This window comes from Melanostigma gelatinosum (genome assembly GCF_949748355.1).
Source record: "Melanostigma gelatinosum genome assembly, chromosome: 8".
Classification (NCBI taxonomy): domain Eukaryota; kingdom Metazoa; phylum Chordata; class Actinopteri; order Perciformes; family Zoarcidae; genus Melanostigma; species Melanostigma gelatinosum.
Genome location: NC_136641.1, coordinates 13,366,499 through 13,390,450, shown reverse-complemented (window position 1 = coordinate 13,390,450; position 23,952 = coordinate 13,366,499). Strand labels below are relative to the sequence as shown.

Sequence of the window (23,952 nt, the reverse complement as noted above, 5' to 3'; positions counted from 1 at the left end):
TTACTCGATCTTTTCATGAGCTCTATGGGCCATCAGACTGGGGTTTAAAGAACAATAATACAGTATTTCAAGGAATGGAAGGTGACAACGACTACTCTGCAGTTGATTTAAACAAGCAGACGACTGTTGTTGCCTCCTCAGGTGTGTCCGTTGAAACAATCCGGTTAAACAGGTTATTGGCAGCGTGGTAACCTGACAGCGAGCAGGCTATACGTTTCATTTGATGATTACATTACAGCAGCTCACCACAGACAATGACCACTTATTGAGCAAATACAAATGATCATGAGTGTTTGACTCCTCCGTCTGATTGATCAAACCACTTGACACGATTCATGTTACATGTTTTCTAGCATGAGGAATGAATGTTGCAACCTAAAACCTGTAATTATTACCGTAACTCATAAAACGTTGACAAGGCAAAGTAAAACAAGGCTAATTCTATTCTGATGGAGGATTCACTTCACACTTAACGTCATATGATGTTGGCTGTATTATCAAATGAATGTATGTTATCTTAAACATCCCTTGAGAAGAAAATGTAAATACAAAAGCTGATTTTAACTGCTAAAAAGCAGCAACACATTATGTTAGGCTCATTTTTAGGTGGTGGATGTCTCATTTGGAACAAACTCCCTACAAGGCAAGAGGTGTATGCAAACAAGAAGCGTTTGCATACACCTCTTGCCTTGTGAAAATTAGAGCCTTTGAATATACAAACGTCCTGTTTAAACTATTCACCCTTTCCAGTCCACTGACAGACGAAAGGCTAAAGACAAATACTCCATACCTGATGTCACCATACGTGACACCTGATACATTTACCTCAGAAAAAAATCACAGTAACGTTTTGTCCATTTTTTTAAATCAACAGTTTGTCCTCTTGAAATTAGTAGAATAAAAACAACAAGGGAGCCAACCATAATACAAGACTTAGATAGTTTCAAAATGACGCTGATGTGTTTAAAGTATGTGGGATAATAATAAATCGACTACTTAAGTGGTCAGGCATTTTTCATGTCTGGGCATGCCAGTGGAAGCTCCCATCTTCCCCTTGATTGACACACACCATCCAGTGTGTTTAAGTGGCCACACAATGCAGCCATGACCCAACGATGAGCTCCATTTGGCTCCTGGAAGGTGTGAAATGGCACACCTCTCTCTGAACCCCCTGGTCTTTGTTGTTGGGATTGATTTACCAGACAGAGGCCACTCACAGAAGGTGTGAGTCCCACTGGATATTCACCCACACACACCCACGCACACGACATACACACACAGCCTCTGACACAGCCCCAAACTCCTCCCCTCTTACGCAGACACACTCTCACCGGTCTGGCTACACAGCCCTCCCCCTGCCCACTTCTCCCTCACTACAAGTCGAACTGCAGAAGGGAGCACACTGCACTCTAGGATAACACTCATCAGTCACAGAAGGAGTACATTTTTTTCTTCATAGCAGCCTAAAACCCTTCAGAGCACAGCAGCATGGGGAGCAGCATGTCATGTGTCCCCCAGCACAACTTCAGATACTCCAGCAAGAGTTTCATCCGCAGAAACAGGTACGACAAAGCCAACGCGTCCAGGTATTCTTACTGTACTACAGTTGTCAGTGTGTCATGCCCTCGGCTGCCGTTTGATATTTTAGACTCTGTGTTTCAGCTGGAAGGAATTATTGCTGTTTCTCAGGGTTTGAGCTGTGGGGTTGGGCATTTTGCGGGGTCAGGATCATATGGTAACACAGAATAGTCCCGGAGTCGTTGGCCTGAGCGGTGCCCGTCTGGCCAACGGTGTCAATGATCCTGTTACCATTTGCCTCCTCTTTGCATCCTTGTGAAGATAATCTGCCAGCTGTCACTGAACCTGGTTTCCCTCCAAAATTAGGACGTGACCCCATTCATTATCATGAACATATAAGCAATTATTGTTGATAGCTGATAATATCTGGTTTAAGACACCTGATATATAAGTTAATGGCTAGTAGTGATCTGACCTGAAGGCTTTGAACATGAATATAGGAGCTGAATGACATAAATGGGTTCTACTTGTTACTTGATGTAGTTTTCTTTAATCCTACTGGATTACATGCCTGGGCATGTTTCAATTAGTACAGCCCACTCTGCTGGACGACCACATCTGATTCTAATTAGCCTCTGCTCCAGTCTTCACCCCTGTGCTGTGTGATGATTCAGGGTCTGGTCTTGTCAAATGTGCGGTGTAGCTCTTGATTTTCAAATTGACTTTCAAAATTTTCAAAGTTGAGGCAAGGCCACCCTCTAAACCCCAACGGCTCATGCTTGAACACTGATGCACCTTTGGGTGGATGGCTCAGCATGGACAATGCGTTCAGTGTTCAAGTTTCCTGGGTACCGTACTAACTCATTGTGTCGGTGAACAGGCCAGGCTCAGGTATTCCCCACAGAGAAAAGGAGTGAATGCCACAGCGGTGATTTGGAGAATGTTGGGTGTGCAAATCCACTACATGTCCATTATCTACATTCCTCTTTCACTTTGCAACTGTGGACTGCATCAGGGTGGATGGTCTTCAAATGTTTCTCTATGCATGAGTTCATTGTAAGACATGGATGTAGTGGAACAGCATCAATCACTGAACACTAATCAATGATTGTTGCTGGACGTGGACTTCCTGATTGGACAGACCTTGATTCCCACCATGCACACAAAAGCCTGCGTTGTTGCACCGAGGACACTGACACATGTATGTGCAGATAAGCAGATCAATTGTAAACGCAGTCCTACAGCCTTATCATTGCAGGGAGGGAGCCTCCTCATAAAGATGCGACACTAATGGTAACAGATGAGGGTCATGCAAAACAAAGAAGGCCATTGAATGCTGATTTTCCTAAGCATACCCTCACGGAGGGGGCTCCGGTCAAATCGAAGACACGAGGCACAAATCATCATCGTCATTAATCTGCCGTGAAAATTGAACCAGTGGTTCAAGATTGTGTGTGACTTGATTACTGTGGGAAAAAAGGGGAAACACAAATTTAGAAATGCAACACAGTAGAAAAAAAAGACATTGAACTCCCAAAAACAGGAAATATTCCTGTAAAGTGAACTGAACAGCAAACATAGAATAGATTGGTGTTAACGCGTGGTTTTCCTCTGTCTCTGGCAGCAGTCGCCTGTTTCGCAAGAAGAATCCCCAAGAGGGACAGGAGAAGTCCAACAGCATCATCAATATCTTGTGCACTGTCACCCCAAGGAAGGTAAAAACCTCCATCAACTCAGAGCATGACACTCAAACATCTGCATCAAAGCTGCTCTCCTATAAATGTCAACCTATGTGCAATTTGATATTTATTGGCATCTCTGACTGATTTCAACAGCAGGTTTATCTGGTTCATTTATGTCATGTCTATACACTAACATTATGACCCGTTGCAGGAAATGTCCCATAAAGATCTGCACGCGATAGACAAAGTAAAATGGGATCCTACGTTCCCTTACGACCTGGCCAATGGCTGGAAGAAGAGCAGCATCAATGTGAAGAACTACGGACGAATGATTCACAGCTCCAAAGTTCGTTTCCGCTTCCTCCACTGCCAGGTGAGTGGAACAAAATCCCTTTTTAATGACTGTGTTGAAATAGCAGGACAGCAACTATCAAATAGAACAAAACTAATGCTGCCCAATCCTCATTGTGGTTAATGTGGTCTTCAAACAAAGACCAAGCCTACAATGACACATCATGCCAGTAATATATGTGAACAATGTGAGTGTCCAAACCCCCAAAAACAAAAAAACACATGGAGAATAACAGGATGTTGCGCTGCGGCCACCAACTACACTGAAACTCGCTGCCGGTATTGACGTGGTGGCTGGTTGTGAATAATCCAATCCTTTTTTTTTCACAAAGCGGGCCGCAGCCTGTGTTTGGACACGCTCGCTTCTGTTACGGTTGTGAAACATTTGCGAGAGAAAACCTCAGGGTAGAGAGAGTTCCTCTGATCCCAGAGACTGATAAGAGGACACACTGGCTCCTCACTGTGGGAATTGCAATTTGGCAGAGCTGTGACACAACAGCTCTGTCAAAAACTACAAAGAAAAGATTGATTGAAGGTATAACGTCACTACGGCAAAAGAACACATTGTATCATTACAGAAAATACTACGAACACAGGAAGGAATCATGTATTACTAATCCATACATGTATCACTCAAGAAACAGGATTGACTATTCATCACATTTTGTGGTCAGTGAAGAATCCTAAGCCAACCTACCAAATGATGATAAAAGACCAAAATGTTTCAGTATGAAATAGATAATAAGACACATCCCTTGGTAGGGATTGAGAGAATAATTAATCTCATATATGACTCTTTCCTCATCTGAGACAAAGATCTGAACAGACGTTAGAGTACAACATGGGCTTCCAGACATGCGCCTATGTGCAGGCAAGGTTTAATCTCATCAACACTAAACCAGCTGATTTTACAGATTCGTTTGCTAATTCAAACTGTGAAATCCGCTGTACTGCTCACACTGTATGTACATTTTTACAACACCGTAAAACCAGGTTCTTATATACAGACAGGACTCATTTTTATGAACACTGTCCGCATTACGGCAAAAATCTTCTATCACGATCTAGGAAATGTCATATCTGGATAACGATATGTGTCCAGAGATAGCATGTTTTCTGTTAATTCAATAAATAAATAGTCTCTATGAAATAAACACATGGTATCTTTTATTTTCTCCTGTGTGAATGAAATAGTTGACAAATGAAAAGCACAGGTTTTTTTTTTTGCAGTGAAAGAATGAATAAATATTTCCAGCTGTACACCGACTGTGTTGACATGCAAGCACACAAATACAGAGTAATCAGATTAAGACAATAGTTTGATTCAACTACACTGCGGCATTCCCACAAGCATAATTCTTGTCAATTCTGATTTCAGATCAGAAAATTGAGTTAGTATGTGCTCGTTATTATCAATTTAGATGATCCAATTGTGTATCACGATATATTTTAATATATGATTTAATTACCATGTGATTCCACTGAAAGACGATGAATTATCATTTTGAATTCTTACCGAATCTGCAACTCTTTCACTTTTAACTTTGCTTATTATCTCTACAGGATATACATGATTGCTACCTGGACCTCTTCCAGACGCACCTTCATTTTGTCTCCAACAACACAACTGGACTGACATACCAGGTGAGTTTTTTTTTTTTTTTAACTTTAATAAACTAATATTATCACAATCCTTCCTTTCAAATGTAGGGTTCCTAAGTATCAGCTAGTTTCTCTGGGATGGATTTTTATAGTTGTATTATTCCTGTCGGGCAGAGTTTCATATTATGTCATCATACCTTTTGAAATGGAAAGCCTGTCAACCAGCGTTGTGTTGGTAAACATGGCGCTGCTTCTTCACCTGTCTCATAAAGCATGAGCAGCCATTAATCACGGTTTTACTGTGTCTGTTGAGAGCTCAACTCCATGTCAAAAAGAAACAGCTCAGCACCTGCATACAGTATTAGTCAGAATATAGATGACGGCAGATGTCAGGCAGACACGAATACATCATCGACTTTCAAGGCTGACCTCAGCGTCAAGGTGATTTGTTAAAATTAAGAGGTGACCAGTTGGCTGAAATAGAGCAAGGGAGATGTTGTCTAGACTGCTATTAGTATCACAATAAGATTTTCTTTTTTTTTTTACAATGAAGCATGATAGAGCTTTTTGCTGTTTTGTGTGCAGGGAACTCTTCCGTTGAAAGAAATCACCATCTGCAACCTACAACAGAACTGCAATCACAGCCAACCCGAGGAATTCGCCTTTCAAATAAACGGTAAGTTTGACAAGTGGGTGTTTGCATGGAGCCCTGGAATGTTGTAATCATCCATTTTGGGTTTTATTGGTTGTGTTGAATTTAGCTGATCAATCACGCAGACTGACAACCTCATCCAGAAGTGGCCGACTTCTAAATTAACTGACAGAAAATGAACCAAAGATGAAGCGGGAGTCCTGGTCTTTTTGCTCATATTTATGTCACTTTAATGATTATAATGTGTCACTATTTTTTTTTCCCTGGCTGGTGGTCTGCTATGTTTGTCCCTCTCATCATTTATGGATCAAAGTAAAAAATCTCTCCACTTATAAAACCAGCAAGAAACCACACGCTATTTTCAAACTGCAGCATTTCCTGTGTTCTCACATTCCAGTGATTCAAAGGTGCCGCGACCCTCTTCCCCTCCACTCAACCCCAGGACTAACTAGAGCCGGGCCCCTTCACCCCTGGTCAGGGGGCAAACCGGCCTTAAAGACCCCGCTTGTTAGACAACAGGTGCACTTTAGTCAGCCCAGCTGTTGGGCAGAAAGGCTCAGCTACCGCTCTTAGCCTTGTCACTGCATTTAATCTATGGCACATTCCAAAAACTGCTCAGGACGATGTCCAGTGGAAACGCCACTTGAACAAAATTAATCTGAAACTCAGTGAAAAAATGAAAAGTCAATCCCAGTCATGAAGCGTGTAAGGTTTCTGTTTCTGTTCCTTTATTCGTTATTATCTGACTGAAATCTGAAACACAGGTCTGCTGTCATAATATTGGCACTCTTTGCTCAAATTTAACGTTGCAATTTCCCGGATCAAGCCTGTTATTCCGTGGTATTGTATGGCAGTTGTTTTCATTGTTCGGCGTGAACCTTTATTTACTTTATGGGAGGCGTCACTGACAGTAAACGTGCGGAGGAAGCATGACGAATTTCTGAGTCAAGTTGAAGATCTCATAGAGACATTTCCTCCTGCGTCCTCCTTTCGCTCAGCTGAGAATATGATTCAGCTGACCCACGTGTATAGTGGGGAGTTTTAGAGAGTGACGAAGCAAGCACAGCATGAGAGGGTCTGTTAAAAATTCCCGGACGCCTTCAGATGTTTTGTGTTAAGTTTGAGTTGACGCGGCTGTGAAAGTTAGATAATGAGAGTTAATGACTGTTAACAATAGTTAATAACCTCTGTCAACTGAAAGTTTGAATGAGAAAGTATCTCATTATGTACTTCCTGTCCTAAGACTTTTCACTTCATTTGAAATGTGGAAAAACATAACTTTCCAAGGGAGTGCTATACGGTCAAGATCTAAATTAAGAGCTGGGATGAATAGAGGGTCAACACATGAGTCCAGAGTGGCTGCTTATTAAGGAGCAGTCAGCAGCCTACAGTTCCAGACAATTACAGCGCAAAGCCACGGGGCTATCTCTGCTGTTTATCTCTGGTATGTGTGGGACGGATAGATAGAGAAGGATTCCAGCTCTTTTCATCCCAGGGCCTGTTCATTCCTCCTGGGTAAGCAGTTTCGTGGGAGGAAGAGTCTGCTGTGATTTTTAAATGCCAAACGAAGCAGGTCCAGGGAGATCTTCCACGAGAGGTCTTTCATATGGTTTACAGTCTTGAACATATGTAACCATTTATTGTACTTGTTGCACAGCGTGCTCTAAACAGCCAGATTGTGAACACCATTAATGATTCACCACCACGGCAGAAAGGCTCAGAAAGAGAAGCCTTGGCGGCACTTTCCCTTTTTCAACTTGTGATCTTTTGCACCCTGCAGGTGTCAGCCTTAACCCCATCGTCGTGTACTGTTCCAAACAAGAAGAAATGGACCTGTGGTTTGGCCTGCTCAAAGAAAACATTGAGGCCAATGGGGGCACTCCAATTGTACACGAAAACTACACCAGAGTGAAAGTAAGTAACAATTTCTTTTGAAGCCCCCTTGCTCCAAACAGGCTCCAAGTTGCATAAAAGCTGGCTCATGTGCTGCAAAAACATATAACATCCATTTCCAAAAATTCAAACAAGCGCTTGAGTGCGGCCATCTTTTAATCGACCAGGGGTGGATTAGCCAGGAAAATGCTTTGGCTTCAACTAGTTCTGATAAAAACAGGGTGTGTGTGAGTCAAGTAGGTCACTGCTGGCTCTCCCTGAGGCCTGGATACTAGGGAGCGGCATTGACCGCATCACAGCCCACATCAAACGAACCCTCACATCTGTAGAAGGCTAAAGTGCTGACTCCACACCCACAGGTGGGGTAACGGCTGATGAAGCACATGACCCTAGATGTGTCACGACAGAAGAAAACAACTGAACTGATGATGCCTTTATAAGCCACAGCTTAGACGCCTCAGGAGACAAAGAACTGCCATTCTTAGAGAAAAAAAATCAAATGAACATGTTTAAATGAGCTGATGGGCAAAACTGTTCATATTTATCTTGTTAACGATTCTCCCCTGTGTACCTATTGCAGCTGAAGCAGAACGAGTCCCCCGAGGGCAGGGAGGAGCTGAGGAACTCTGTAAACAGAGAGCCCATCTACGAGTGGGAGGGCTCTCAGAGGGACAGCCTGGGCACCATCACCTATGTCACGAAAGTCAGACTGCAGCACCTGCCCTGTCAGGTAAGACATCACTGATGCTTGTCAAGAGTGAATCACTCGGACCGGTCAGACGTAATAAAACACAGTATCTCTGCTGTTGCCTGTTTATGGAGTAGAGCAGACTGCAACTCATCATGCACACATGTTTTCCAACTATGGGAATTTTGCACACGATGACTCACATACCGGTAGTTTTAAAATTGTGCAACACACACATTACCTCGACACAATGAAAGGACACAGTGGAAAGGGTGGAGTCCGTATTTTGGCAAATGGTACCTCTCCTGCCAATTTAACACTATTATTTATATTTTCCTGTCAAGGTGTAAGACAGCGTCAGGCACCTGCAAAACAACTGTTTAAAAACATGACTGCTCGCTAACCGAATCACAGATAGATATTGCTGCTACAGCTCCACATAACTGTCAATAAAAACAGTGGTCATGACACGGCTTGCATGGATATCCGGAGTTAATTCACTGTGGGAAATTGCGGCAGCCCGATTGAAGTGCGTGAGATTTAGGGCCGGGGTGTGTGAGAGGCATTTGCAGTGACTCGACTCACCTCACAGCTGGAATGTCAGCTGTCTGTCCAGACACACCCTCCGCGAGGGAGAGGAAACATAAACTGCCGCACCTTTAAATGCCCCCCCAACTGGTTTGACTAACTGTGCCTCTCAACTGAGTATTACAGGATGATTCTGGTGCTTTTTTAACACCAGGTCTCACGGTGGCCTCTTGCATTATTCATAGTCTTATCTTCACACAGTCAGACTGACTGGACTTACCAGGGCTTGTTTTCCTTCCTTGAGAAGAAAGCATTTGGTGCCGTTCTTACCTGTAAAACATCAAAACGTGAAACCATTCCAGCGATAGATGAATCACTTTAGCTGTAAGTTTCTCCTTTTACATTCAGTGCCAGACATGGGAATTTCACATAACAGAGAATTTGACTGAGTTGTCTTCTTATTGTATTCGGATGACTTTTGATATCATCAAGCTTCATTTAATGATGAAACAACTACACAGGGAAAACACAAACACATCATAGGAAATGGTTAACTGGGGTCCCCAATAAATAACAATGGTATTATGGATAAGAATAACATTGTTCCATTATTGTAAGCTTATTAGCAGGTGTACTCTTGTGTCCACAGGAACAGAGTGACAGACTGCTGGTGTTGTACCCATCGACGCTGATCATCCTATCAGAGGAGAATAATGGGCTCTTCTATAAGGTACCACTGACCTCACTGACCTTTCACTCTTAAAATGAATCATATCCTGAGCTGTTTGCAGCTCAGGATATGCATCAAAAACTTGTGTTAAAAAGTCATTATGATTACAGGGGAAGCTTCCACTTAACATGATTACCGTGACCACGCCCTGCCAAGACGTCAAGCCCAACACCTTTATGCTCGAAGGTAAATACACTGAATCAGTGAGCTGCTCTACTGCCGTCTCTTTAGCACACTGCCATTTGAAAAGGGGATTTAAATGGGTGTACATTCTTACGCATGTTTTTACATACTATGTGGCCTTTCCCATGAATACGCTTGCGTCACAGAATGTAACCCTCCATGAATGCACTGGTTTTATCCCCAGTGAATGACAATCTGACTGTAGCACATTCCAGTGACCGAACAGACCGAATGACAGGCTTTGTCCCCCCCCCCCCCCTCTCTTTCTTACCAGGGAAGCTGATCAACCCCATAGTGGTGTCGTGTCTGGATAGGGCCGAGTTCTGCAACTGGATCCAGCATTTCAAAAGTGCTGATGTGCCCATTCTCAGCCCCCCGCCCCCTGTGTATGACATCATCTACACCCCGACGCACAGAGAGGTGAGGCCCGCCCTCTTTTCTTTCAACAATCACAAGACTCAAGTATGAGGACAAGTGATAAAGACAAGCAACGTGGCCCTGCCTCTTTTGTAAATTGACATTCAACATGACTATGATTTATGATTGACAACTTCTACAAACACTACTGCTACTAAGTCAACACAGTCCAATAGAAGTCTAATAAAAGACACCCGTCTGATGCTCAGTGGTTCTCAGACAAATATTTTAACTCGAGTATTTTTTTCATAATAGGCTCCACAGTTTGACAGGTGGAGTGGAAACAGCCATGGACGCACTGAGTCGCTTAAGTTCAGCCATTCCCCGAGTGGATGTGGGACCCACAACCTTCAGGTACCCATCCATGAAGACAACCCTCTCTCCCCGGGATACACCGAGCCCCTCTGTGTAAGTCACCTGTGTGCTACTTCTCAAGTTCAAGTGTTCTTGAACTGATAAACTGAAGCAAACATGCCAACAAGACAATATTTGCACAGATATGAATGTGGTAGGAGTTAGTTGTACATTGCTAAAGAAACCGTGTGTTTGTTTTGGTGGAGCTGAGCAGCAAGACCTTTCTTTCACAAAGTCAATCATTAAGCAAAGACCAACCCGCTCCTGTTACAAAGGTTTAGGTGATGATCCTCAGACCTTCCAGTTCAAACAAGTCAGTCATTTCCCCGAAAAAACATAAAATCAACTTTTCAATGTCAGGAAATAAGAGGCTCTTACGGCACATGTTAATCAAGCAGTGAAAACGTTGCTTGTAAACTTCAGTCTCTTTAAGAAGTACTGACGCACTCGGCATTATCAGGACTTTTGACCAAACTCCCACAGGAGAGGGGCTATGTAGGCCGACTGCCTATCCAATTAGCTTAAAGTGGAGAAGGCTCGGTGCCCAGAAGGCATGTTGTTCAGCTCCTGACCTGAATCACCACCCTCCCAATTAAACTGATGGATACCCTTTTCTCTCGCACTCAGACGACTGTGTTCACTAAGAAAACACAAGATGATACAGAAAACGAATGCGGTAGAGAGGAGAAACGGTTCATAATACCTGATGCCATCTGTGTTTAATTAAAAGACACAACTCTCAGCTGACTTTTGCCCTGCGTTTGTTTGTTGTCTCTACAGTACAGCTCCAGTCGTCCCTCCTCGACTGAGACTGCCCGCCTGGGCAGCCGGACCAACAGCGTGTCTTCACACACAAGGCCAGAGCGCGACCTGCGACCTTTGTCCCTGCGCTACTCCTCCCCCCAGCGCAACTCCTACCTCCAGCCAGCTGAGAGCTCAGTGCGGTCTCAGGTCTACAGCACACCCTACTCTGCCCTGCAGCGTGCCAGCCCACAGCGGCTGGAGAAAGCCCCGCTTGTCAAGGTAATTCAGTCTGGCGTCTCACTTGATAACCGAATATTCCCCTTGAAACTGTTGACTTATTTCACATGTCATGTGAGCAGTGTCTAAAATAGACACACCAAGCAGTCGGCTGAGAGGGTTCATACGTACGGTGTCAACAAATGGGGTAATAGTTGCATTAGTGCAGCCATGAGGTTGAAAGATCACTCTTCTTGATGGGGCTGTGATGGAAGCTCTATTATAGTTCATGAACAAAACCTAAGCCTCCAATCAGAAAACATTTACTCTACTTATCCCTATCATCACTATGGCAGTTAGGAGTTCAGTTTTTATAGAAAACACTGACTGCTGAAAGCAGATTTTCCGTCAGATTGCTGTCACACCGGCACTGCTGCGGATCAGGACTGGCATTGGTCCAACACCTGTATTTTGTAACCGGATCCTACAGTGTGGCTTATGCGATTGCCTTCTGTGAAGAGAGAGAGAGAGAAACACTGATGGAGACAAAGAGACGGAGGGAAAAGTGGCAGTTGATTTTCCTCTCATTGTTCAGTGTTTTAAACTAACTGCTTGAATTTTTTTTATGATCAGTCCAACAGCTGGAGCACCCCTCAGACATCCCTCAACTACTCCCTGAACGCTCCACAGCGCCACTCGGACATGTGCGCCCCCCGACAGCCCTTGTCGCCCCTGTACGATGAGCCCTGCAGCCCCGAAATCTACTCCCTGAATGAGGCCCGGCCAGTGGTAAGTGGGTCAACGATACTGGATCCATAGGTTCAATTTACACCTGCAGCCTGTCCGATATCAGACAGCGCACACCCACACACATGTTCAGTGACAAAATAAGAAAGATTAGTTAATGCAGAGACTTGGCCTCATGCAGTAATCTAAGATTGCTGTAAATGTGGGGGGCTCATTCACATGCATGTAAGACTGAACTATTGCTAAATCTAAATCCATAAACGACTTGTTTCACTATTCTTGGTTGAATCACCTCAAACCAGCTCAGTTACATTTTGATTACATAGCAAAATGTATTCATTTCAGTTTTACCCTTTCTTTTTATTTATTTGACTACGAGGTGAAATTATCCTCCATGTTCATCATCTTAACTTCCGTTTTACATGATCATAGCTTCCCTTCTCTGACGCATCTCCCTCTGTTCTTTAGCAGCGAAGCTGGCAAGAGCCAATTCAACACCACCACCAGCAGCAGCAGCAGCAGCAGCAGGGTGCCCAGCCCTTACCCTCCTACTTCCAGCTCCGCACCCCTCCCATGGGGAGGCGCTGCAGGAGAAGCCTGATCCTGACCAACTCCCAGGGACAGACCCTGGGCCTGGAGATGGAGACGGCTCAAAGCCAAGCCGAGCAGAGGGCCGAGGCCGTGTCGAGGCTAAAGCTGCTGCCTGCGCCCGGCCAAGTTCAAGAGCAGGTGAGAAACACGGAGATGCTCATCTCCCAGGACACTCTGGTTTCTGGAATGCTGTGGTACAAAGTGCAACGGTTATGCGCTGTATGGTAGCGGAGCTTGTGTATATACTTGTTCTGCAGGTGATATTTGAACAGATGCCACAGATGAAACAGATATTTTTGGGAACGTCAGAATGTTTGTTATAGCTGATCACGGGAAGTAACTGGTTTGTTTTCACATCTTTTCACAGATCCTCCTCCCGTTGAACTCTGTGAGGAACACCCCTCAAATGCCTTATGGTTACTCACCAGGTAAGAACTGAAGGCATGCAGTCAGAAACCTCTCAAGCCTGTTTGTCAATAGTGTGCCTGTGTGCAGAGTTAATATATCATATATATAATATAAATTATTATATGTTTCTAATCCTAATAAAAAAATAATTCAGAAAAAAGGCACTGCTTATTTTTTTGCCATGGCTCAATTAAAATTAGATTTTTGTTTTTATTGAGAAACAATGGCCCCTGTTTTAAATCACTGTGGCGTCATATTTCATAGTTATGGAGGTCATCACTAGCAGCCGCCTTCCTAAATGCCACCAAGGACACAGGACATTGCTCACACTCCATTACACCTTAAATTAAACACCGCATGCACTTTGGATTGACTGAACTCTTGGGTCTGTCAGCAGCTCGACAGAAGGCTAAAGGCTACAGAATTGAAAGTGCAGGAAAAGCGTAAATGTGCCAGTGAAATGGAGCTTAGTGCAGCTCCAAATGCCACTTGTGCAGATGTCCCATGTGGGGGAAAGCCCAGTGTAAGAGAACACTGTTTCACAGACAGGGTTTACTCCTGCCCTGTGATCGACAGCACACAACTGTGCAGGGTTACCCTCGTATCGACGGGCTCTTTTTATCACAAATGAAAACACCTCTGTCAGTTGCACTTCACTTTGATTCACACTTTACTTCTAACATGTGCAATGACCGCATTATTTCATCTGACAGGTTGCATATTGCGACACCATTAGAAGGAAGACTTGAACAACAAATGAAGGTGGTGTAGTAGTGGCACGTGACATTACTGGTTTTACAGTACGATTATATGTTGGTACGAGGGCAATCCCACCACATGTATGTCGGGACTGTGTCCAAGTTTATTCAGTCAGGGCGAGGTTTGTCTTTCATTGTTTGAAACTAAAAGCCTGGGAATCTTCTCTCGCTCTTACAGATCACAACTCGTACCTTGAACACACAGAACCAGATGACCAGGAAATGGACTATGACAACATTTGGGGGTATGACTGTGATACTGGAATGATTCCGCCAACGTCTGGAATTTCGCCACACTGGACCGGATTAGACTCTGGGGCCAGAGGCCTTGGTGCCATGGCAACCCAGCAGAGATGGTCATAAAAAAAAACAATAGCCCGGCACTCGTCTGGACGTGTGCAAACAACAGATCTCTATCAGAGGGATCGTAAAACAAAAGGCAACTAGCACAGCCCGTGTTGCTCCTGCTGTATACAGTATGAAGCAACAAATCACATGAACTGCATTGTTAGATGTTGAGCAGCCAAGCAGAGGAACGATGAGTGCAGGAATGAAGGCTGAAAACAAAACACTATGAAAGTAATTATACACAGACAGACTTGTTCTGTTTAATATGTAGCATCCAACAGAGAGGACAGCAGAGTCTACTGTGTAGCTGTAACGTTATTTTTTATTTATGTATTATGAAATTGCACTAAAGGTTTCATATGTAGTGCAAAAGCAGTATTTTGTAACACGCTGTCCAGTTTACTTATTCTTCTTTCTTTTGACTTTATTTAAAGCTGTAAACGACATTCCATCAGGGCTTTATATAGCAACGGATGTATATTTTTGTAAATTTTGTAGATATATTATTTTATAATGCTGCATTATCAAAGCAATTAGATGTGGCTTCAACCGACCTTAAGGGTGCTAATATCACTATTACTACTGTAGTACTGTACTGATACCAGTGTGGCTTCCTTTTTGTATTTTCGTTTGAGGTGTTTATTTATATTTGGAAATAAAACTGAAAAACTTTTCAACAACCTTTTACTCTGTTTTGTTTTATTCTAATGAAACTCTTAAAGTGGCAATATCAAAAATGCCACTTTATCAAATCACTCATGATGAACCTACAGATGTAATACTGGAATGTGAAGCTCTGCAGCAGCAGCTGTCTGCATGTCCTGTACACACTACCTGCTCAGCACCAGATAACAAGCAGACACAGTTTGCCACCAGCTGTGGAGCATTTAGCAGTTTAACAGCCAGATATAGTATTTCATTTCATTTGACTTATTCGGGAGATTGTAGAGACCAAAATCAGAACGAAGTGTAATGTAGCTGGATGTGTAAATATGCAACTGTTGATTATATGCCTCTAAACAAAAAAAAAGATTTGCATATAAATTCAGTACTTCCGTATATTGTTTGCTTTTCAGGTCTGAAATTAAAGTCTGAGTTACTCAAGACTATATTTGGACATAAAAAGTACTGTAAAGACCCCACGCCCCAAGTGTATCAGTGGAATTTGTAAATGCTTAACCAAATCGTAACAAGCGCCGTTTTTCAAAATCGAATCCGTTTAGTGTTTGTGCTGCTGTTAGAATACTGTCACAGCTTCATGAGCTGCAGGACACTTTATATTTTATGGCTCAACGTTGCCATCTGCTGGAGAGAAATATGTACGATCCTTGAAGGGGACAGGATCTCTATGAATACCCTGCAATGGTGTTGAATAAGCACATTGTATTGACCCCGGCCACCACGGTTGCTGACTGCTTGTTTAGACGCGCGCCATAAATAACAAAGTCCAGTTGTCAACATAGACATTCTATTTCTCACATAAACGAGAACAACTTTCTCTGTCAGAGACCATTTCCTCAACATAGACGAAATAAATCACAACATTTACATTCATTAAATATCGCACGGTCAAAAACAGTTTGCTCCCGTCTGCTCAGCAACACCTGTATCAAATGACCTGATGATATTAACCTCTGCCCTAATTGACAGCAGCACTACGCCCCCAAGTGGTGGGAGGTTGTACACAACAAAACAATACATTATTAGCACGTATTATGTTAATTCATACATTGAACTAATAGGTTTCCTGAAAATCAATTATTGTAAATAACTTGAAAACTGCAGCCCACTCAGCTGTGACTGTCCAGCTTCTTACGTGCCCTCTAGTGTGAACACGTTTCACATTCAGGCCTGAGTACTTCTGGAACTGCAACGACCACAGAGACATTGTTTACTGTCGTCAAACTGAAAGACAGCGACTTCAACTACAACTATATGACAGAATACGTAACAGTCATCTATCAGGAACTAAATGCCCTTCATAAAGTATAAAAGTGATACTGGCACAAAATACAATCCCTAAAAATGATCATATACTTTTATCAGGGTGTGTTTTTGGTCGTTTCAAAAAAACTGCTATTAACTGAAACCCTTTTCCATGTCCATTCAATGGAAAGATCAATACAACTTAAGATCCATAAAGCGATGATAGTGCAAATACGTAAAGCAAACATGTAGCAGCACATCAAACACTTCACAAATTCCATGACGGACTGAGGTCTTGCACTGGCTTGCATCAGGTGTTCAAGGAAGAATGTTTCACTTTCAGCGTGACGTAATTCGACGCGGAGACGTCAAGAATCAGACGGGGTGGTGTAATTCATGCTCTTCTCACTGGCTGCCGCCTCCACCGTCACGTATTTACGCAGGTATCGGATGGCTGACAGAGCACTTACATTCGCCAGCAGAACTGTGTGAGAATGGATATTAGAAGTGAGTCACATTAACCATTCAATTCATCGATTCGCATGAAGGTCACTTCTATTTCAGTGCTTTGTTAATTGTACCTCAATATCTACTGGCAGACACATTTTCAGTCCTTAAAAAGCTGAAATAAACTGATTTCAAAAGGAAATTCAAAGTCAAAAGTCAAATGATGGAAACATAGTGACAGATTAAGCAACTGCTTTGTTATTTCAGTCCGTAAAAAAATCGCTAATCAGAGAAAACCTGCAAATCTGGATTTTTAAAGTACATTAATACTGCATACACATACCAGCCTTCCAGGTGTCTCCAACTTGTGGGTTTGCAGTCTTCAGTACCCACGAAGCAAATGCAATACAAACCAGACACATGTCGGACTGTCTGAGGGGCAGAAGGGAGGCATCCAACCCTTCAAAGAAAGTGACAGAGTATCATAAAAAAACATATCAAATCCTTAAGTGTGTCACATAAAATGGCAATAACCATCCACACCGAGGTCCACTGAGAGATCAAGGGTTTTATAATTGGCACTAACACACCAACAGCTGAGCACAAGCCCCCAATATTATGTTGGCGCTTCCTGTTCAGTCACACTGTGACCCGGTCAATTCCCAGCCCCTGCACAGATTACTGTTCTGCAAACGTACAAGGCTGCTTGACGCTACTGAAATCATAATTTATGACTCGAGTGGCCTTGAAGATAATCCTGACTGGAAACTGCTGAACATCAGGTGGTATATTGTTAGCTTGTAAATTTGTTTCTTAATTCCAGCTCAGGGAAAGAAGGATTTACACAAACAAAATGTGTTAAAGGCATTTTTAATTTCCTTCACAGCCAAAGAAACTACAACACTCTCGTGGAAGCTTCGAGAGGACACTCATTGAGTGAAGTCAAGTCATCACGTACAACTCCTCCTCTAGGTTTTCACCACCACGTGCCTGCGGTCCGGTCAACGTCCTCTGACAGCTGAGGTAAGAGAGTCCGTCCCAGCTGGCTGAGTGGATGACATATATCCTACATTACAACTGTCCATGTGTGAGGAAAACACAAAGAGCTTAACTAAGAGAGGTAGGATACTATTAATACACACTATTTTTAAATCCAGCAGGGAAATATGTACAGGTTTTGATTTTAAAAGTTTTTAGAGGTATATGTACGGTATATACAACTAAAGAGTCAGAGCTATCCGTGCCAGCTTTGCGATAGACCGGCAGCCTCCCAGGTTTCACAAAGATAGTCTGTTAGACTGGTTGATAGAGTTAGATCAGCCTGTATTCCCTTTTAATTATTTGTGGTTAATCGTTTCACTTTGATGCCGTATGAAAATATTTTACAGGACCTATTTCAATGACTGTAACAGCACATGTTCAACCTTAATTCTGATATTTAACGAGACATCATTGTGTTCATTGTGTGAAACTGGACTGACTTGGATTCGAAGCAGCCGTCTGTAAGTCCTCGTGTCTGAAAGGCTGCTGGCACAAAAGTGGATCAGGAAACATCCCGTCTTGCTTTCCCAGAGCATTTAGAGGATGAACTGTCCTTCCAAGGGATCTGCCGCTTTGCCTCACAGGTACACGAGATAGAGGGTTTGAGACAGTCTGCTTCTGGACTGTAGATCCAGTTAAACGAATGTTCCTGAAGGAGAATGTGGTTTTCCAAAAGAAATTCTGTCTGAGGTCGCGGTCTGTGAAGAAATTCTCATACATGTCTGTAGAAATCGGAGATGTGCTTGATGCATGGCTATACCTGGACACCACCCTCACAGGACCGCCTTCTTCTTCATCAGATTCCGCAGAGGACTCGTCAGAAGAAGAGGATGCAAAGAAGTGATCATAAGCCTCAGGGAACTGTAGATATCTGTTAGCTGAGCGAGAACAGGAAAAGACGGGAACCAGCTCGTCTTTGGTCCGGTCTTCTGCAGGGATGAGAGGGTAGAAGAAGCTTTCGGTATCAAACTCAGAGAAGAAATGGTCATAAGTTTCAGGGACAGAATTTCCATCAGTGTAGCAGGTGGTTATGTTATCTGGGGCCGGTTGGCTGGGAACTGATTTCTTTCCACTGAAGAGATACTGAAATATATCTGTGAGGGATATTCTGTAGTTGTCCGTCGACAATGAAGCTAAAGACTCCATGTCTTTTTGTTGCTTAGGCCTGTGTCCATCAGTGAAACACTCTACTTTGTGTAACGCTCCCTCGTCTAAGGTTTGTAAAGTTTGGACTTTCCTGGTGTATCTCAAAGACTCTAGATTATGCACGCTTACATTTTTAGAAATCTTCCCGAGGCACGTTTGGGCACCTTCAGAGGGAACCGGTTTACAAATGTCCCCGACAGATGTCAACGTCATATTCTCAGGGTGAATATCAGCCCCTAGACTCTCCCACATGACACCGCTTGAAGAGGAAGAATTGGCTGCTATGACAGAACCTGAATTTGTTTCTATGGAGTTAGGATGGCTGGATGTGTTTGCATCGGTTCGTTCAGACTCATCCAGTTGAGTAAAAAAGCTTGAATCCGTCACAGCAAACATGCTGGTCTCCTCACTGTCCTGTAAAGGTGGGAGGGAGCTGGGTGGAGCAGCTTTGCTGATCATTCGTAAACCCAGAATATCATTTATTGTCAGCATCTCCATCTCTCTCCAAAAAGAAGACATAGCGAACACTGAATGCTTTGAATCTGGTGTCTTATGAGGTTCACATTCTGCTTGAGATGTTGTGATGACGTCTTCTGCTGTGACCACTAAATCATTGGAGTCATTTGATACAGGCTGGCTCTTGTATTCAGATGTGCCATCTCCTTCCTGGTGGTTCGCCAGCATTAGTGATGTTGTTTCTCCTTGATCTCCATGGTCATTTTGATTGACAGATAAACAAGAATTTCCTGGCATGTCTGTGATATTTTCATTCGAGATTGCCGTGACAGATTCTGTGTCCGGAGTGCAGCAGGATGATACCGGTGCAATATCTGAAGGACTTGTTGGTAAGTCGGACGGTTTGGTTTCTCGCTGACCTTTGACTGTGATTTCACCAGACAGAAGGGGGTTCCCACTTTGAAAAGCCGTTATTTGTGATGCTGCGCAAAGTTTGGATAATGTGCGAGGCACCAGTGGATGTTCGCTTTGCTGTGCTTTATTATCTATATCAAAACTGGTGGGACTTTTAGCAAGAAAGTGTTTATCAGGCAATGCATTGCTGGTATCTGATGTTGATTTAGCAAAGCCCACCGGACTGGAAATCTCCAAGAACGGACAGGCTCTAGTTTTGAATTCCTTGGGTTTTGTGTCATCAGAACTGCTTACAGACAGAGGAAAGTGAGTCCTTTCCAGTGTAGATCTATATTTGTCTCTGTCTTGACAGTTAATTCCCAACTGTTGTTGGGCCTCAGCTTCTCTTTGACACAGTATGTGCTCGGCTCTGCCGGAATTTCCAGCCTCCACAGCCAGGACCGACTTAGCAGCGGATAGTTTGTCATTTTGGCTGACTTCCACTGCGGCGTCCTTTGACTCTGCGCTTATTGATTTGACCTCTGCTGTACAATATTCTGGATATTGCTCGTCTTCACAACAAATGATAGAATGATTCATTTTGTCAGACTGCTGGAGACTCCCTGCACGAGTGTCCTTTCTTCCACAGTGTGCCGTTTCTGTGGCCAGGTGCGATTTACCAGTTACACCGTCACTAATTGAAACTGGCCACCCAGTTGATTCTACGACATGTAATTTGCTGCTTGGCTGCAAATTTGTTGCCACATTGCCGCTGTTGTTTGGTGCTGTCATTGCACTGTCATCGGGTTGACTCGAGGGGTTTACTGACCTATCATTAGCTGCACTATTGTCAGCCCAGTCTGTTGCTTTACACCTGCCCTTTCTTACGATGCTCTCTGGTAAATATTGGTGTCGATTGTAGTGAGCAAGATAATCTACTTTGATCTCCTTAACAGATGTATTCACTGGGAGATTACTGGTGGCTGAATAACTACTTAATGATGAAACACATTTTTTTTGTAGTTTGTTGAAATAGGACGAATGAATATCCTCAGATAAACCTGTTCCTCCTCTCCGTGCACACTGTTCCTCCTCTGAATCACTCCGCTGGACTGAAACCTGCCTCTCACATCCATGCACACCGTCAGCTGGCTCAACACTGAGTCGTCTCTTTTTCCTTCTCTTTCGTTTGAGAGAAGCAGATGGAGACGATTGTTGGCTCGCGGTTTTGTTGGTGCTCGTTACATCCGACTGGAAAACATCTGCGTTTTTGTCTGCCTTCCTTTTAACATGCGTCACTATTTCTAGATTACTTGATGAATCAGTGCTACACTTTTTAGAGATAATTAACTGACTTGTCAACAAATCTTCCAGATAAACATCATCCAGGGGTGTGCACCTTTCCACTGTTGTCACACTGTCAGTGTGAGGTGTTGTTTCTGAGCAGACAACCTCCTCCGGTGAGTCATGAGACTGATTCAGCTGTGTTGCCTCATTTACTCTGGTTTCTGTGCAGGCCTCCTCTCTGGTGAATAACCTCGTTTCAGGGTTTGCTGATTTGTTAATCTGGAACACGAAGCTACTGGCTGCAGGTCCGGGGGAAATCTTGGAGCCAAGCACGTCTTTTTTTATTGTGTTTATGTTGCTGATGGCGTCGACGGGCTCTGTGGTCTCTTTGCCAACTGCTGTTTCACCGCTGGCAGACAGAGAGTTTAACTTGGGGATGTTTTTTGGCCAAGAACTGCCGCTGGCTTGTTTCCCATCACTAAACCGCTCCTTCTCCTGTATTGCCTCTCTGTTTTTTCCGTCCCTCGCTTGGCTTGGCTCAGTAAGTTGTTCAGCCTCTGTGAGATTTTTCAGCCTTTCAAAGAACATATTGACAGACTGCTGGTGTATATCCTCCTCGCTGCCAGAGAGCACGCTCTCCATTCCACCGGCAGCGTGTTTGCTGAGGTAATGCTCCACAGGAGAGCCCTCGCAGTCTGGGGGGCCATCGATGGGGCGGTCAGCCTCTAAAAGGCCTGCTGTTTGGTCGACTTTCTGAAGCCTCTTAGCAAGAATGGACCCTGTGTCATCAATGTCACTCATCCCCGAGTCATCCACACCTGCTAATGACGGAGGAAGCAGGTTGCACTCTTCGCACTCCGCAAAGAAGCATTCCCAGTCCCGGTCACAGATCTCCACGCTGTATTCAAAGTCCTCCATTTTCACTTTGCAATATAACCTGCAAAAATCAATCAACAGAGCTTTATTTCAAAAGTAATCACTGGTAAAAATAGTTGAGTTAGCTATAATATTATAGATCTGTTCAGAATAAACGCTCAAGAAACATAATGCAATCAAAAATACAAAAGACTGAGCTGCCACAACCTCTTTAAAAGATTAAAACAGCCATTTGTGGAATCAAAAAAACAAGCATGCTGAATTTTAAGCAGGTTTTGCAGCACAATTATTCAAATATAATAATATAACTCATATCATTTCTAGCAAAATTATCTAATCTAATCTGATATAATATACATATTTTCAAGGCCGCACTTAAAACTAGCGAACTGAAAATATCATCAGTTAAATAGAATGTAAGTATTTGGAAGCATGACAACAAAAGGAACTTTTCTCTTTAATTCTATCTGTCTGCGTATGTACTTGTTCATCCATGCAGGTGTCCTACCTGTCCTGCTTCAGCTGTGACCCTGGTCTACAGGAGGTGAAGGTCTAGGAAGGTCTGGAGTCTCAGCAGCACCATGTTGTGTGTCCTCTGGTGAGCACCATGTGATTTTGATAAATATAGAGCGGCGCTTCTGATCACGTAGTAGACGCAATGTTCTTACGGCAGCCATCTTCAACAGAGGCATAAAGTTTCAGAACCTTAAATAGACTTTCCACTAGCAAACTGCTCAACTGGATACGCAGTATTTTAGATGTTACTATTGTTTGAGTCGGTGCACATAGCTGTAATGTAGCTGATCCAGATCATTCAGCAGACATAGATTTATTAATTCTATCTCTGCTGATTCGATCAACCCCTCTCAGCAGATGCAGGGGGGGGGGGGGGGGTCATGTGAAGTGTGTGTCAGTCAGCTGATACCTCACTGCTGTGATGTCATGGGGCGATAGTGGATCTGAATGTTTCCAGACACTGCAGGAGGCCAGAACGCTCGGGGGATGAGACTGGAGCTGCGTCACGTCGACTCATGTGACCCACCTAAACGACCAAAAGACCCTTTAATAAAATCATATTAACTTCATTTGAGAGAACATTAAAAGTGATTCTACTCTTACGAGCAATGGAAGCCTCTAGTTCACTTACATGCAAATGGATCTCTGTGAAAGAGGAGATGTCTTGTCTAGCACTTCAACTTTTAAAATAAAAAATATATTTGCATATTTATAGATTTCGAAACTCGTTAAGGCTCATCAATTTCTTAAAGTAAACTACTACTACTACTGTAAATACTGGTATGTCACTAAGCTGTCATCTACGACAATAAGACACCATATTTGGGACAGTAAATGTTTAGTAGTTGTTAGATAATGGCTTATTTTTGCAGAAGGTAAGTGGTCCATTTGAGAAGTCTTCCTATTGAAAGGATAGTTAATTAAAAAGACAACAGAAGTTATGCCAGAGGATATACAACCCCTTAAATTACTTTTTTCACAACCTGGCAACCCAAACATTTTCCTTATTAATGCATTATTGCTGATCTATACAACAAATGAACATTCTGGCGAGCAATGGGAGACGCCTGGGTAGCTGAAGTTATGGCACAGATGTCAGGCTACACTAAAAGGCTTACTTTCTGCTTGAATGTGAAATCTACCATTCGGGAGGACGGCTTATCTGAGAAGGTATTGAGCCTTTGTTTTCAGCTATCAGTAAGACTTAGCAAAGACAATGCGATTACGGGGCCATCTCTGCTGTCAAAATGTCAATGACCCTAAAAGATACCAAGATAACCTATCAGTCCTGATCTCATTATCAACTGTTAAACTGTACTTAGCAGATGCCTACAGAGGCTTATTTGCAGTTGAAGGTATTGATAAACAATGAAGGCATCCCGTTTAGAAAAAACAACCTCACCATATATTCTACTGATCGCTATTCAGTGAATTAGCTTCATGAAAAGTGGTGA

At 43.2% G+C, this 23,952-nt stretch overlaps 2 protein-coding genes across 3 annotated transcripts; one reads left to right on the top strand and one right to left on the bottom strand.

The window, feature by feature from the left end:
* The first annotated feature begins 1,394 nt into the window (after positions 1 to 1,394).
* plekhn1 (pleckstrin homology domain containing, family N member 1) lies at positions 1,395 to 15,079 on the top strand. Its single transcript, XM_079273964.1, has 16 exons — positions 1,395 to 1,562; positions 3,143 to 3,233; positions 3,412 to 3,573; positions 5,115 to 5,195; positions 5,739 to 5,829; positions 7,586 to 7,719; positions 8,279 to 8,428; positions 9,564 to 9,644; positions 9,755 to 9,830; positions 10,102 to 10,247; positions 10,500 to 10,652; positions 11,379 to 11,621; positions 12,192 to 12,347; positions 12,774 to 13,034; positions 13,264 to 13,324; positions 14,241 to 15,079. Exons 1-16 carry the CDS (start codon positions 1,489 to 1,491, stop codon positions 14,423 to 14,425), a joined length of 2,145 nt encoding a protein of 714 aa, XP_079130090.1. The 5' UTR covers positions 1,395 to 1,488; the 3' UTR covers positions 14,426 to 15,079.
* An 873-nt stretch (positions 15,080 to 15,952) lies between these two features.
* Positions 15,953 to 22,583, bottom strand: perm1a (PPARGC1 and ESRR induced regulator, muscle 1a). 2 transcript variants are annotated; one of them, XM_079274527.1, is made up of 5 exons: positions 22,491 to 22,583; positions 21,925 to 22,043; positions 18,265 to 18,753; positions 17,127 to 17,243; positions 15,953 to 16,820 (listed from the first exon to the last, which is right to left on the bottom strand). In XM_079274527.1, the coding sequence occupies exons 2-5, from the start codon at positions 22,022 to 22,024 to the stop codon at positions 16,705 to 16,707; spliced, it is 822 nt and encodes a 273-aa protein (XP_079130653.1). In that variant the 5' UTR covers positions 22,025 to 22,043; positions 22,491 to 22,583; the 3' UTR covers positions 15,953 to 16,704. The 2 variants fall into 2 exon arrangements, with proteins under 2 accessions (XP_079130653.1, XP_079130652.1); XM_079274526.1 differs by having other exon boundaries at positions 18,265 to 22,043.
* Positions 22,584 to 23,952: the final 1,369 nt, after the last annotated feature.

What these genes read in the sequence shown, in the direction of transcription:
- plekhn1 (XM_079273964.1), top strand. Translation starts at nt 1,489, where the DNA reads ATGGGGAGCAGCATGTCATGTGTCCCCCAGCACAACTTCAGATACTCC. An exon ending in TCCGCTTCCTCCACTGCCAG is followed by an intron (nt 3,574 to 5,114) that starts GTGAGTGGAACA and finishes TTATCTCTACAG; the next exon opens with GATATACATGATTGCTACCT. An exon ending in ATTCGCCTTTCAAATAAACG is followed by an intron (nt 5,830 to 7,585) that starts GTAAGTTTGACA and finishes TGCACCCTGCAG; the next exon opens with GTGTCAGCCTTAACCCCATC.
- perm1a (XM_079274526.1), bottom strand. Translation starts at nt 22,024, where the DNA reads ATGGAGGACTTTGAATACAGCGTGGAGATCTGTGACCGGGACTGGGAA. An exon ending in GACGGCTGCTTCGAATCCAA is followed by an intron (nt 17,244 to 18,264) that starts GTCAGTCCAGTT and finishes CTTTCTTTGAAG; the next exon opens with GGTTGGATGCCTCCCTTCTG. An exon ending in TGGAGACACCTGGAAGGCTG is followed by an intron (nt 16,821 to 17,126) that starts GTATGTGTATGC and finishes ATTCTCACACAG; the next exon opens with TTCTGCTGGCGAATGTAAGT.